The sequence below is a fragment of the Talpa europaea genome, assembly GCF_964194135.1.
Source record: "Talpa europaea genome assembly, chromosome: 3".
Classification (NCBI taxonomy): domain Eukaryota; kingdom Metazoa; phylum Chordata; class Mammalia; order Eulipotyphla; family Talpidae; genus Talpa; species Talpa europaea.
The window spans coordinates 46601219-46617329 of NC_140069.1; the positions used below are offsets into that span (position 1 = coordinate 46601219).

Below are 16111 nucleotides of genomic sequence, written 5' to 3' on the forward strand. Positions count from 1 at the left end.
ACAGATTAAAAGTATTCCCTCTTTTCTTTTCCAAAATACAAATTAGCCATATTTAAAAGTCACTGAATTTTCATTCAACCAAATCCTGACTATCCTTGTCTAGTTTCCTATCCCAGGTACTGATACATTTTTTCCTTAACAGATAATTATTTTTAAAACATCCTCAGTTTATTAACATACAGTGGTCATTCTAATCTCAATGTTTTATGTTCCTGCTTGAATTCTGCTTACCTATTATCATTCCCCTCCCCTTAGTTTCACAGGTTTGCTCCGTGAATGAGCTTCATATGAAATCAGTGAAGGGTAATATTAATTATACTTTGAGATGACAAAGCACTCGTTCTCTCATAAAGGTAGATGGGTGCAGAGAATCTTCCTTTAACTTTTTTCCCCCACTTTAAAGTTAAAAGCATTTCGGCTATGTAGCATATATTATCTTTTTTATACATTTCAGAATAACAGTTACAGGCAATGAAAAATAGCTTACATTGGCATTATAGATGAATTGGGAAAATGTTATCAGAAAGGTAATCATACTCATAAAGCAAAACAAATCAGCTTTGTTTTAGAGCTTTCCAGATACCAGATTATGTTTCTATGTTTAGTTGCTTTAGTTCCAAAAGACCTTCACTGATCTTGTTCTCCTTATCATACCAAGTTGCCACGAAACATGAACTCTTATTTTTTAGCATTACCTAATTCTAAAAGGATTACAAGAGCAGACCAATGTCCTGATGTGACCTGCAAAGCTAAACAAAAAGACTGAACAAAGACTTGCTTGGAATTGAATGAACTCACTGAAACACAACATTTCAGTTTCTAGAAACCAAGCAGGCCTCAGTTATCAAGCTCCACCATCCTTCCATGTTGTGTTAAACAGCATACTTGGGTCAGCCTGGGTTCAGAGTATTTGTCACATGTAATCAAAGAGGCAGGAGAGAATCTGGTTTAGATTAGTAATATTTTGTGTAGGGGAGTGAGGAAAGACGGTGCTTCCTGGATATAGAATGGAGGCATTAAATCTGAAATTCAGTTTGTCTCTTGATTTTAAAAGAGGAAGATTCAGCTAACACACTGAAACTGAGCTGCTAGATAGCAAGTGTTGGATTCTTGGGGGAGGGGGGAGACTTTCAATTCAAATTTGTAATCTTCCACATAATATTAGCTAGTGTGCTTTGAAATCAGGCCATTCAGTGTTACCCTACAGTAACTGTCTTTCTATAAGTCATACCATGATGGATTGCATTCCTTGGGGTTCCTCTCACATAATAACTAATTAAAATTTAAAAAGTCACTGATAAAGTGAATACATATTCCTTATTGTTACTTACTTGAAATTGACTATCAGCCTGTTTACCAGAACTCTATAATTAAAAGTTTCTACTCACTAAGAATTATGGTCTTGTCTGCATTGGAATGCAAATAACTGTGTTGTCAGTTAAGGCTGGGGTCTCTATGCTTTGAAATATCAATTGAGCCTAGGTAATAGGGTTGAAAAACAGGGCCTCCCCGGTGGCACAGCAGTTGAGCGCTGGGTTGTTAAGCTGCCCACAGCCTTTGCATCGCTGGTTCAATCCCCGGCCACCAGGCGAGTGTCCCACATGACGCACAGACCTCCCTGCCACCCGCTGCTCCCCTCAGCAGTGTACTTCGGTCCTTCTGCCTGTTCTGTTCCCTGCTCTGGCTCCGGTGAATTCTCTCACCCTCCCGCGCTTCTGACTGTACCAGTGCTTGTATAAATAAATAAATAAATAGATAGATAGATAAATAAATAAATAAATAAATCTTAAAAAAATAAAATAAAAAATAAACTCTGCTATGCTTTAAAAAAAAAATAGGGTTGAAAAACAAACTAAATCTAACCAAAATAGATATTTGAATAGATAATTCATCTCAGTGTATGAGGGGACCAAGTAATGTACCTAAGATTCAGGGCTAGGATCTATATCTACTTCAGCACATAAATGAATGAATGATTGAGTTCTCAAAATAGGATTTCTATGACTGAGTCACACTATCATTATACACATAATTCTTGAAAAAGATACAAAGTCTCTTTATGAGATCATAAAAATATTTCAGTGAGGTAGCCAGCTAGAATCCATTAATCATATGATTCATCTGTTCTCTGGGATTAACATTAAGCATATACAACTTAGTTTCATAAATGATTGCTTTCCACAGATGGGAGAATAGATATGTGGTTCCTGAGGCATTTTCCTTAAGACAATAGAGAATTGAGCAATGGTCATTTATACAATAGCTCAAAGCTGTGTTGAGTATTGGCTCCAGAAAACTAGGTGTATAGGAAATAAATTGTTGTAATATTTAGATTTTATGTCTAATAAATTGATGTTTATAATTTTGGGAGGAGTAGAGCAGTATTTTTTCCCCAAAACTATAAATGATACTCTATTTCCATACAACTGGAACATTTTGAATAGAATTATAAGGATTATAAAGGAATTAGGAACATGAAGTTGTCTCAGATTAGTATTAATGAGCTACTTTTGTCCCTGTCTTATAGTTGTTTATAGATATACCTATGTTAGCTGTGAATTTTTTATTTACACTTTCAGCATTACAAGCTTGTAGGGGTTACAAAATCACTTTCTAAATTCCTGAGTTCAAACATTAATTATTTTTAACAGTCTTTGCCCTTTGATTCCTGTTAGATAACAGTTTTATTTTCCACTCTGAAGTCTTTCTTGAAGTAGTTCATCAAAGGAAAATTTTAATTCCCTAAACTGTTGAGAGACTGTAAAGATTTATTTTTGTCTTTCTTGGAGATAGCATCCCATTTCATATCTACTGACCTATTGCTATGTTCCTTTTCTTCTAGTCTTCTGTCCCTGGGAATATCCAGGGAGATGGTTTCCAATATAATGTGATGGTTCTTATACTCTGGGGAAAACTAAATGACCTTCTTCTAATATAGTTCTCTCTCATTCACGTTTCCCAGAAGCCCAGTGAAGTTAGCCATGGTAGGTGTCACTTCTTTGGAACTGGTAATTTGTGTATTGTATTTGAGGATATAATTTTAGTAGGGACTTCTGCAGTTGCACAGAAAATTTAAGTTGTTCATGAGATTATTTTCAGTCCATCTTTTCATAAACACTTTAGCTACAAGATTAAATGTTTATTCATCCTCTGTAGGCCTACATTTGTCTTGATCCAAAATGGATTTACCCTAACAACTTTTTTTTTTTTTTTCATAAGCCAATCCTTTTCATCTGGCTAGGAAATTGTATTCTTCTGCGAACAAATGAGGTTTTTACTTCTTGTTGGGGACTCCATTTAAGGAAAAGGTGGCCATAACTTTGGCTTATACCTGTCTCCGTACTTACTTAGAGAATCTTGATTGTGTGTGTGTGTGTTTTCATTCATTTATTATGAATTTGTGAAGATTAAGGCCTTGTGGGTCCAGCTATCAGAGATTATTGAGCTTCATCTTAGAACTTAGAAATTTAGTATTATTTCTCCAAAGACAGAGTATTCAAGGCAGGTAGTGTGATACTAGTTCTAAATTTTATTTTGAATCTGACCAAAGATGGAGATTGGATTGGATAGAAAGAATAGTTTCACTTAGGTCTCCTAATCATTTTAGTGGTTTTATGTAGCACATTCTACAGAAGGCTACTGTATTGAAAATCTTACAGAATGAACAACGTGATAAAGCTACATTTAGGATATGTCTTTAGAGATAAAAGCTTATGTAGTTGACCAGATAACATATTCAAATAGAATTTTAGCTGTCACTTTTCTTAATATACACATTGTCAAGTGGTATCTACATTAAAGTTTATCCCTGTTGGTTTGACATGTTAAATAAAGTTGAGTGCCATTTTTCAGCTGAGAAGTTTAAGTGTGATTAATTTCAAGGATCTTAGTGCTGTAAAATGCTCTGTTGCAAAAGTGATGTTTTAAGGATTTTCTTCATGTTAAGTTTATTTTTGCATCCATGATAGATATATTCTCTTTATTCCAAGTTTCATGGTAATTTAACAAACAGATATTTGAAGGCTATAAATGATCTACTTGTTTACTTCTTAAAAATACTCATTTATTTAAAAGATTCAAATAAATTAGATTATGATTTACTTTAAAAACCTAGCCTGTTTTACCCTTTAGATTATCTTTAAGGTATAGAGTTGTGGAATATTCCGTTGGTTTGCCCAGCATTAAAGTCAGATATCTAGGTTTTTAACTGCTATTGAGTATGACAAGAATTTTATTAACAATATTTATTTTTTTAATATGGGATGGTTTGTAAAATACTTTGACCAGTTTTCCAGAATTTTCTCCTTGAGAATTTTCACAATTCTTAGGTAGTTTCCATTGGTCTTGCTTCTTCCTAAATCTTCTTACTGAAGAATAACTATCCTCAAAATAAATCCTTCAGCTCTGGTCTGTTAAATAAGTCATAAATTTAAAAATATATGTATATTCTATATTATGTTCAGGCTACCAGATGGTAATTACTAAAAGGTTCTCTGGGGTTTTTTAAAATGACCTTCTTTACATATCTATCTATACTTGCTAAAAATTTTATTTTTTTAATAAAATTTAAATGGTCAGGACAATTATCTCATTATAATTTCAAATTGTTGCCCATGAAAGAATTCTCCTAAGATTGATAAATCTTAAATATATGCTAACATATCAATTTATTATATAAAATTAACATATCAGGAATTTAAGATTTGTATGAACTACCATTTCTCTGAAAGAATAGAATTTGCTTTTTCACTGTGCATTTGAACAGAAATTGGACCTTTTATTGCAGGTTTTGGGGGAGATCAGACAAGTAAACCATGTTTTTCTTGTTACTTAAAATTATTTCTATGTAAGACTAACTTGTAGATTTTATAACTTATTGCATGCATGACTTAATTTTTTTTTTCCCTTTTCTTAAAGATGATACTTGTTGATGCCACTGTTACCGTCCTCCTAGCAGAAGATAGACCTACTGAGAAAATGAGCACTTTGATCATTCAGTCTTTGAACTTTAACCTTTGACTGGAAATGACCTATAGGCAATGAAGACTACTTCCTTTTACTGCATTTTTACTTGTGTGCATTCTGGGCGCATGTTGATCGCTGGTTCAGTCCAAGCAACTGACATGCTTTTATTAGTCATACAGTATTAATGCAGGTGTCAGGAAATGTCAAATATAATTCCATTTTTTATTTTTATTTTTGTAAGCTTTTGGAAAAGTTCCAGGTCCTCATGTATTATTGTGCAATAACAATGACTTCCTTGGCGGTTTTGGGACGTTCATTGCCGGCAATGGACGTTGTAACAGGAAAAATTTTCATTTAACTCCTGCCACCCAATGATTAATGCATGATAGGGCCTATGAAATGAACTTATCGGTTATAGTGGGATTATAAGTAAAGTGAGGGATCCAACATTATTTAGAAAGTCACCCCAACTGTTTATATTTGGATTCTATGCACTGTGATCCTAAGGTTAACAGCATGAATTAACATGCGTCTTTAAAGGACTGTAATGAAAGATCATTGCGTATTTATTGAATTGTTTATATCTGCTGTCAAATTGTTTTGACATGGAAGGTTTTTCAAGTAACATTGGCAGAGAGGTACAATGTGTTATCCCTATGGTGAAAATAAATCCATTCATTGTATATAGTTTCTCAATCTCTGAAGTAAAGGTATGAGTAATATAGGGTATGAATGGTTTAATCAAGGCTTTATTTTGGAAGTAAGAAAAATGGCAGTGATAATTGAACTGCTGCAGTCCATAATTGGGCTTGTTATTTGTACATTAACAATTTTTCAAATAGATTACACTCTGTTAACTTCCTGCTAGCCATCAGCATGAGCCCTTACTGCCTAAACACTATTTCATTTATTTATGTTTGGAAAATCCATAACATTTTTGTTTGCAATTTTGTTTCTTTTGTTATGTTTTAAGTCAAGTATGAATGTTATAATACTTAATTGAAGAACTTTTGTCAAGTTTTTTTCTTGTAAAATTTCTTTACTTGTAAGTATCATCTTGTCCTTCAATCCTGTACCCTAAAATAAGAAATACATTTTTGACAGAGGCTTAATGTTTTAACAAAAGAGTGTGGACATTTTTATTTTAAAATTTAGGCAAAAATACACTATAAAATGGTATGTTTGCTTGTTTGTCTCACACAACCATACAGTTTTCCTGGAGGGATTTGTTTTGTTTTCTTATTGTTTAAAAGAGTTTGCTTATAGCTAGATAAAAATTTTTCTATAGAAAAAGAAATTGTTGAAAGGTCCAATTCTCAGTACCATGTAAGAATGATAGTATAACTAGATTCTCTTTTTAAAAAGTGATTAATGTATTTTATAAATTACCTTTTCACATATGCAAAATCTGTTTCTACTACAATGTTATTTTTACTAATGTCTATTATTGCACTCTTTTTGACATATCCTGCAGTGAATATATAAATCAATTTGGGCTTAAAAATAAAAGCCAGTTAGTTGGCTGAAAGGTTTGCAGTATATACCCCAGCAAAACCATCCAATCCATAAATTGGCAAAGAATACTTAAAAAAATTGTTTTTAATCTATATAGATGACATTTTTGTAGATTTGTACATGTTGTTAATTAAGGGCATATAATTTTACATTCTAAAAATATATTTGCTGAACTCAGGGGTGGGTAGACTTCAAAAATATGTCTGCTATAGAAATAACTTGAAAAAGAAATATTAAAACCATGGCCAGCACCAAATTGTGAGCACTATTTATATTACTAGTTAGCAACCACTTTTTAAAATTAAAAACATTTTTGTTCTATATTAACTAGATATACGCAAGTTCTCACAGTAGTCTCTATCAGTCTTATTAGTTGGCCTATTTAACCAAGACAAAAACGTTTTTTGGACTGCTTTGAACTACTGTTAGTTTTTAACTGCTTTTTATTATGAAAACTGCAGCTGTAAATTATGTATTTTTCCTATTTTACGTAACTGCTCTAAACTACTGATTGACTTGATCATTTTGTGATGGGGTGGGATGAGGAATCCTCTCCATAATTGCTGGTTCTCTTACTAAAATCCTTTTATAAAGAAATGACCTGTGACATTTATTCACCAAAGGAATTTATATCAGGTCAGAGATTAACAATGCTATACTATAGATTAATAGGTTATATATAGCCTCAATTGAGTTTTTTAATATGAATAACAGTGTTTTAACATACCTCTCTAAATATAGAGATACCATAAACTAAATTAAAATTAAGCAGAGGAAAGTAAAGGAAAACCAAATATTGTCAATACAGTTTATGTTGGTTTAAAGAGAAGGAAATAAGATCAAATATCCTAAAACACAGAACACCAACCATTTGTATTTACAATCAGATCACACCTTACTCATTTACCCCCTTAAACTTAAGAACCATTGAAAACTTTTTTGCACTTAGATTTAATTACTAAGTTAATTTTGAATGTAAGTTAACATTATTAAAAGACGTAAGACGTTTACCTGAGAGAAGGCAGTTAATGGCTTTGTAATAATAAAAAGAATATTTCCCTATAATCTGTTGTTGAATAACAATAACATCAAGAAAATGTATATAGGAACATGATACATCCCTCTACCCTATGTTCCTCTATGCGACAAATTCTGCTGCATAGCCTACAGCATCATACTTTCATATTTAGACTATGTAGTCTCTTCCCGTTTTTATTTATTTATTTATTTATTTTAAGAGCATTCTTCTGGTTTGCCAAATTCTGTTAAGACAGTGCAACATTCACTTCCTTATTTTTGCATGCTTAGATAATGAATTTGGTACCCTTTCAAAAAAATTATGTTAAGTAGGTACTAATGCCATACATTTTAAAAGAGAAGTGGTTTTCAATTTTATGAGAAATTTTTAAAAGTAAATTTTATGGCTGTTCTAAGGAATTTAATATTCTAAAGGACTTATTTGTAATGTGTGTAATTCCACTTTTTTAGCTAGCAGGGAAATAAAGCATTTTTAATCCCCATAAGAAAAGCTAAAAGTGACTTTTATTTAATCTTCAGTACATCATCTGGAGAAAGATCTTAATTCTTATTGTTTTGACTAGGCATATAATTATTTAATATAAAGTAACAGAATAGTTTTATTTTCCCCTTCTAAAATTTTAAGTACATGCAAAAACACATTATTAGATTACTGTGGTGGATAATTACTTCACATTCTAAAAAACAAGTATCTATTGACTACTCAGTTGTTCCCAGATTGCAGCAAAGATGAATTTGCAAATAATGGAAATATGAGTAGTGATATAAAAACGGTGTGTAACCACATATTACTTGTTTCTGGTTCTGAAGTCTTATTTTTTAAAAGCCTATTGTTTTTGAGAATTGAGAGATTTAAAACTTGTTAAAGCTACTTTCTAAAACTAGAAGAGAAGAGGAGGTACTGTGTGTTGAAAAATTTTTTTAAATAAAGAATTCAGTGTCACTAGTCCTAAGCCTTTATGGTTACTGCTGCTTATATTTCTTGATCTCATTTTTATTTAGGTTTTTTTTTTTACATATTTTAGTGTGAATGCTTAAAATTAATAATTGCGTGTAAGTTTATTTTCACAAATAACCATATGTATCTTTTCTAAAGGATTCCTGCTTATCAAAATAATTACTGCACTCTGCTAATGCCTTTGCATGACTAAAGTCTAAAAACAAAAAGATGTCTTTTTAATCTGCACCAACTGGTCCTAATCCTCCTAGTAGTTTTGCAGTCCTTTTTTTTTTTAATTGAGGCAACATTGGCTTACAACTTTGTATGACTTGTATAGAAGTATAGGATCACTCTTCAGGTATATGTTACCATACTACACCCACCACCACAGAATCCACCACCCCCCAACTTGTTTTTTGTGTCCACGTCAGGTATCCACAATTCCAGGGCTTGTTACTGGTTGGTTTTATCTGACCTTTTGTTTTTCTGTATTCCCACATGAGAGTGACACCATCCAGTACTTAATTTTTTTGTTTTTTTTTTCCCCTTCCTGTCTCCAGATGTCCAAAGCATCAGTTTTTAGCAGTTTCTGACTTCTAAGATTCTCTTTTTCCCCAGGCCCCTCTACTTCCTCTCTGGTTCCCCCACTTTCTCCCTTTATCCTTTCCCTTTTCTTTAGGGGATCCAGAAAATGAACATTAAGATTACATCAGATATATATATATATATATATATATATATATATTTAATAATAAGGACTCATCCACAAATTCATAGAAACAGTTTCTGATACCTAATTTCAGTTCATTAGTAGAGGGCTAAATTTGTTGAATAATTAACTACTTGATAAATGAGCTGTTAACTGTCATTTAGTTGGTAAATACTATTAGGGGACTTTATTTCCTTTTTGTTGGTAGCTCATCCAAAGCCTTAATTAGTGCCCAAATGAATTATTTATTTTGGTAAAAGTGTTTTTCCATTTAAATTTTCATGCCATTTTCAGATTTGGAACTTTTTTAAATAGTAATTTATGGGGAACTTTTAATTTATTTTCAGTATAAATTGTGGTATTAGGACAAATTTGTATACCATTTGGTGGCCCATGGAATCTAAACATGTACTTCTATCTTAGATTAACTCTAACCTTCAAGTTGAAGCTCTGGTTCTGACTATGGTTCTGATCATTGAGATAATATTGTAATTTTAATTTTTAAATGTTAGTATTGAGGCTTGTATTTGGTAAAGAATCTTCAGAATGAATATCTTTGAAATTTTTTTGTTCATAAAACAATATATCTGAAGCCATTTTGAATATATGGAAGAAATGCCTAAATGCTGGTGTATCTAAGGAACTCCAGTTTTGAAAATTGAGTGCAGTTGACTAGGAAAACAAGTGTTCTTATTTTATTTCTTGGCACATAGACTATCTGGATTTTAAGAAAAGTTTACTTCTACTGTAATTCTAAGCTGTTTACTCAAAGGTATTAGCATCATTTTCAAATTTTACTGGTCTTTGACTTGTTAGGTATAACATCACTTGTCACATTTCCTGGTGTGTGGAAAGATGGGATAATGCTGCCGCTAATTTTGAAACCTGAAACAAAACTATTAAGAAATTCAGTAGATTGTGTCAGGTATCATGAAAATGTAAGTTTCTTCATAGTTAACCACAGATTGTTTATATGAACGGAAATTGTCAGGCTCATGACGTAAAATAATTATTTGAATTGGTTATTTATTAGGCTAATTAGCCAAAAATCAACTGTATGTTGACGTCAAAGCGAATTCCTTGTTTTTAGTTGGTGCCATTTTTCTCTTAATAATCAGTAATATAAATTGTGAATTTTATGAGTAGGAATGGGAGCTCATAGTTAAGGATTTGAATATGGTAGATGTATAAATTTTATAAATTTAAGCTGTAAAATGTGTAAAGCTACTGCTTTTTAAATAGAATATAAATGTCAAGCAGATAAATTTACATATATATTTTTAAATGTATCAGGCATTTGTTAGTTCAATATAAACTACATTGTGTGCTTTCTTGAATTTAGTAAATAATAAACCAGTTGTTTTTGATTTGTTTCCTGTAGACTTGAATACTAAATTGAATAGGTATTAAACCTCTGTAGTTTACAATATAAAAGTTTACTTGCATAATAGTTCCTCTTTACAAAAGACTGTGATCTTTAAAATATTATGGAAACAATAATATATCCATTCCAAAATGAGTGCAACAGGTTGAAGTGTCACTAAAGCCACTTGCTTGTTTATTTCACAGATCATTTTTATGGAGTGGTGTGGCCCAGTGTATTTTAGTGGTTCTTTATGCTTTCATTAAATACAGATTAAATGCTAGGCATTTTCAGAAAGGCACTTGTTTAGAGTTACCGTGAATCTGGTGTTGCTAAGTTGAAGCTGTGTGATTAATATGACAAACTTTAGTAAAGAACTTCTGGATGTTTTCCTGAGTATACAAGGGATTCCTGAAGCTACATGATAAGGAAATAGGTTATTCCTCACAGGAAAAAGTTAAATATACAGTGCTAATAGGCTTGGGATTTCTTTTCCACAGGAAATCTACTTGGCTAAAGGAGCAACTTACTCCTTATTGGAGCAAGTGTACTACCATAAAACTCATTTGAACAAGCTATTTTTGCAGCCCTAAACAACGTTAGGTGTAATTCATTAGATAAATGCAAAATACATCTCCCTTTGTACTTTGATGGCATTGTCTCCCTTTATTACTATCCTTAAATTTCTACCTCCCATAGAAAGTAAGAGACTCTCTAGGTTAAGTTTTTGTAGATGAGTGATTCTATTGAAGTCCTCCCTATCTCAGTACTTTTCACACTAACATAACAGCAAAATTCATGAGACAAGTGACAGGTTTCCAGCTTCTGTGCTTGGAAACATGATCCAAGACCACTGTGATTGTATAACTGTCCTTTTGGGAACCTCTGTGAATACATTTTTTTGTAAATTGCTTATTAAGTTTTTTTTTAATATTAAATTAAGGCAAAATATGTGACAGTTCCTGTCTACACTTTCGAATTCAGTGGAATTATGAAAATAATAAGAAAAGTTGAAATGAAGAAATACTTTGTACCTACTTCTTCAACGACCTATTAGGATGTAGTGTGGCAATATAGATGATTGTATCCTGCAGAAAGGTATCCAAGTCACCATCACAAAATGTTTATCTGCGCTCTTACCCCAATAAAATTATGCTTTGCTTATTTTTCTTGTCATAATAGCATTTCCATCCAACCCTGTTACTCAGAGATTCTAATACTATGTACTAGTCATCCCTGATATTTTTCATCATGAAGTCTTGCTGAGCCTATCTTTAAAACATATCTGAAATCTCTCGTCTCTTCAGTCTCTCTACCATGCTGTCCTCTCACTGCCTGGTCCTGGTGTGCTCAGACTTCTGTTCAGCCATCCACATACCTACCTTATTCAGAAGTAGTAGCAAAACAAGACTACCAGTGCTTTGCTGATATTCTCAATTTCTAGAATATTCAGTTGCTTTTCTACCTGAAAGGTGCAGTTCAGGTGTAGTTATAAAGTTACCTTCTTTGTCCTTCCCTCCTCACCACCTACCAGCCTTCTATCCTGGACTCTTTAACAACAGGGACAGTGTCTGAATTGTGTTTGTGTCCCCAGCATGCAGCACACAGTACTTAGCCAATAAGCTTTTAATAAAAGTTTGTTAACTTACCTTGTCTGTACTTGTATTTTTATCCTAGCTTTTTCAAAAAAACTTAACTATTTAGGTGCCAGTAATTTTGAAATCTATCTAAACTACTACCTAAATGAGATGTGAGATGGGCCTCCCCGGTGGCGCAGTGGTAGAGCGCTGGGTTGCAAAGCTGCCCGCGGCCTCTGCGGCGCCTGTTCAATCCCCAGCTGCTCCCCGGCCACCCGAGGAGGGTCCCACATGGCGCGCAGACCTCTCCTGCCGCCCGCTGCTCCCCTCAGCAGTGTACTTCGTTCCTTCTGCCTGCTCTGCTCCCCGCTCTGGCTCTGGTGAATTCTCTCACCCTCCCGCGCTTCTGACTGTACCCAGTGCATGTATAAACAAAACAAACAAATAAATAAATAAAAACATGCCTCTATTATAAATGAGATGTGAGATGTTACAGCAAAATAACTTACCTTCCTGCCCCAGAGTTTGAGAGAATTACTTTTAAGTAAATCATTAACCATTCTTCACTGGTTTTTCTTTCTTTAATCAAAATGATGTTTTTCATATTTCTTGCCCTATTTATCCTGTTAATGATTTCATGAATATCTTCACAAGATTATAATTGTTTTAAACTTAAAATATAATGAGGAGACCTAAGGTAAAGGTAAGCCTAGCACTCACTGGTGTTAAAAGCTACATTAAGCAAGTACTTACTACCTCTCCTTTGCCAAGGACAGTGGGTAAAACCTTCAAAGGGACAGTATAATAATGAAGGTAAACAGAAAAACATTATAGTGATGAACCCTAAGATGTGCAGGTAAATGGCAGTTCTGATACAGAAATTAGTTTGCAAAGACTGTCATGACTTGAAAATCGTGAACTTTATAAATAGGTTATAAGCATGGATAGTGGTCGCAGATACAAAATCCCTAGGACTGGACTTGTATGAAGGTTGGCCCAGAGTACTACGTTGCTTGTTTAGGGGGTGAGGTTGGGAGCAGGGCAAAAGCCAAAGGCTCTATATTGGAGGGATTATGAGTCAGGGTGAGACTGAAATTGGTCTTCTGGTTTTCACTAAACAGAGATGAGCTTAGTGCTAACACTCAGTTCTTTTTTTTCCCTCAGGGCATTTATCAATTGAGTAGAAATTACAAAACTTAGTATGGACAATGTCACAGGGAAACACTGCAAAATGAGTCAGCCACTATGTCAACATTCCAGCCTTCAAAATTAAAATCTGAAACCAGTAGAGCTTTGTTCCATCCTCCAAGTAAAGGCTATGTAGGGAAGCAGGCTTGATTCAGATTTGCACCCTATTGCAGTTCTGGGGGATGTCAAGCCTTGGACTTGGATTGTGGTGAAGTCCCTGACTGTTACTGTCCTTAAGGATGTGACCTGCAAAAGCACATGAAATCCCTTCTGGAAGAAGATATTTCCCTACTAATACATTTTAAAGATAGCATGATAAACATTAGGAAAAAAAGCAGAAGGTGGGAGAGTGAAGATGAGGGCATCTGAGACACATCATGCATGCAGCATATGCAAAAGCCCAGGGTGAGAGAATAGTGTGTGTGTAGCTATGGATTTGGATAAGGAATGTTAAATAAAATTTAAAAAAATGTGGAGCTAGACTGAAGAATCAGTTATAAAATTTTGAATTTATCTCACGGGCAATAGGGACTGATGGAATCAGAGTTGTACTTAATAAATTTACTTTGGTTATTTTCTTGAGGGTGTGTTCTAGGGGTCACAAAATGGGGTGGGGGATGAGACAGTTTATCCAAAGAAATGATAGTGATGGCTTAATTGTAAAGTGTTGTCTTAAAGATAGGTATTAGACCAATTGATCTTTTTTAAAAAGATTGATTTATGCATACAAGAGCTGGGGTACAGGGCCTCCCCGGTGGCTCAGCGGTTAAGCGCTGGTTTGCGAAGCTGCCTGCAGCCTCTGCAGCGCCGGTTCGATCCCCGGCTGCTCCCCAGCCACTGGAGGAGGGTCCCATATGGCGCGCAGACCTCTCCTGCTGCCCGCTGCTCCCCTCAGCAGTGTATTTCATCAGTCTGCCTGCTCTGCTCCCAGCTCTGGCTCTGGTGAATTCTCTCACCCTCCCGTGCTTCTGACTGTACCCAGTGCTTGTATAAATAAATAAATAAATCTTTAAAAAAAAAAAAAAAGCTAGGGTACAGGCCAGATATGCAGGGTAGGGGTGTGTGTGTGAGAGGATCCACCAGAGACAGAGCAGGGAACAGAACAGGCAGATTGACTGAAATACACTGCTGAGGGGAGCAGCGGACGAGACAGGAGAGGTCTGCCTCACCATGTGGGTTTCTCCCTAGCCGGCTGGGGATTGAACTCGTGCTGCAAAGGCTGCAGATTGCTCCATAGTGCAGTGCTTAACCCCTTGCACAACCAGGGAGGCCCTAGACCAATTGATTTTTAAGAAGAGATGCCACAGACATGTCTAGGAGGAAAGCGTAATTACTCAACGAACATCCAAAACAGTACTAGAACCAGTACTAGAACATCCAGAAAGCCATTTTCAAGAAAGTAAAAAAATCTCATACCATAAATAAAAACCCAAAATATCTGGGTATGCCTTCTTCACTGTATAATCATCTGAATAGTTGTGTGTATCTTTTAGTAGCCTGGGGGTTGCTGAGTTCCTCTGGGGATTGAGCTACCCTGGGCCTCCAGTTCCACCGTCTTTGTATTTTGGGCAAAAAAATTGCATGTATTTGAGGCCTCCCTGGTGGTACAAGGGGTTACGTCCCAGCACCATGAAGCTATCTGCAGCACAAGTTTGATCCCAGGCCAGGGAGCTGACCTACATGAAGCAGCAGACCTCCCCTGTCTCCCCCGCACATCCTCTCAACAGTGTATTTTAGTACATCTGCCTGCTTTGCTCCCCACTGTCTCTGGTGAATCCTCTCACTGTCCCCCAACCCCACACCTCTGGCCTACGCCCCAGCTCCTGTATGCATAAGTAAATCTTTAAAAAAAAAATTTTTTTTTAATTTTAAAGGGGTTAAAGACGGTGCTATCAAGCTACTGCCAGCCACTAGAGCATGAGTTCAATCCCCGACCGGCCAGGGACAACCCACATGGTGCAGCAGACCATCTCTCCTGTCTGGCCTGCTGCTCCCCTCAGCAGTATATTTCAGTCAGTCTGCCTGTTCTGTTCCCCACTCTGTCTCTGGTGAATCTTCTCACCTTCCGCAAAACTCTGGCTTAACACCCAAGTACTTGTACGCATAATAAATAAATCTTTAAAAAAAAATTGCATATATTTAAAGGAGTACATCATGTTTTGATATATGTAATACATTGTGAAATGACTGCCACAACCAAACTAATTAATATATCCATTGCTATCCACAGTTACTTTTGGTGTGGTAAGAACACTTGAGAAATACTCTTAGCAAATTTCAAGTATACAGTACATAATTTTTATAGTTAGCCAGCTGTTCTTGCTTTTAATTATATCTATTGAACAGTGTCTTTATTGGCTGCTTCATTTTGTCTCTTGGGACTGTTCCAATCCTCTCCAGAGCTCTGCAATTCAAGCCCCCTCAGGTACAAATCTGATCTAGTCATTTATCACAGTAATTAAACCTCTGACTTGTAAGAGTAATGCACCAACACCTGCTTTATGTTGCTTTAAGGCCCCATCCTCCCCATTATTAACAATGGTCCAAGATTTGGAACAACTTCTCTATGGTCAGTTCTGGCCTGCAGAGGAGAACTGCTACTAGATTCTGGTGTCTTATCTCTCCAGCACCTTATAGATGGTGACTTTTTTTTAAAAAAAATTTATTTGTGCCTACAAGAACTGGGGTACAGGCCAGAGGTGTGGGGGATGAGAGGATTTACCAGAGACAGAATAGGGAACAGAACAGGACTGACTGAAATACACTGCTGAGGGGAGCAGCGGGCGAGTCAGGAGAGGTCTGCTGCGCCATGTGGG

General features: G+C 35.1%; 1 protein-coding gene across 1 annotated transcript in view; it reads left to right on the plus strand.

The window, feature by feature from the left end:
- UBE2W (ubiquitin conjugating enzyme E2 W) overlaps positions 1–5340 on the plus strand; it is a gene marked incomplete at both ends in the record, with an annotated part of 53534 nt that extends 48194 nt beyond the window's left edge. The window contains one exon of the mRNA XM_084230552.1: positions 5207–5340. Coding sequence (XP_084086678.1) covers positions 5207–5340 — 134 coding nt within the window. The remainder of the gene's footprint in view (positions 1–5206) is intronic.
- Between the last annotated feature and the right edge of the window lie 10771 nt (positions 5341–16111).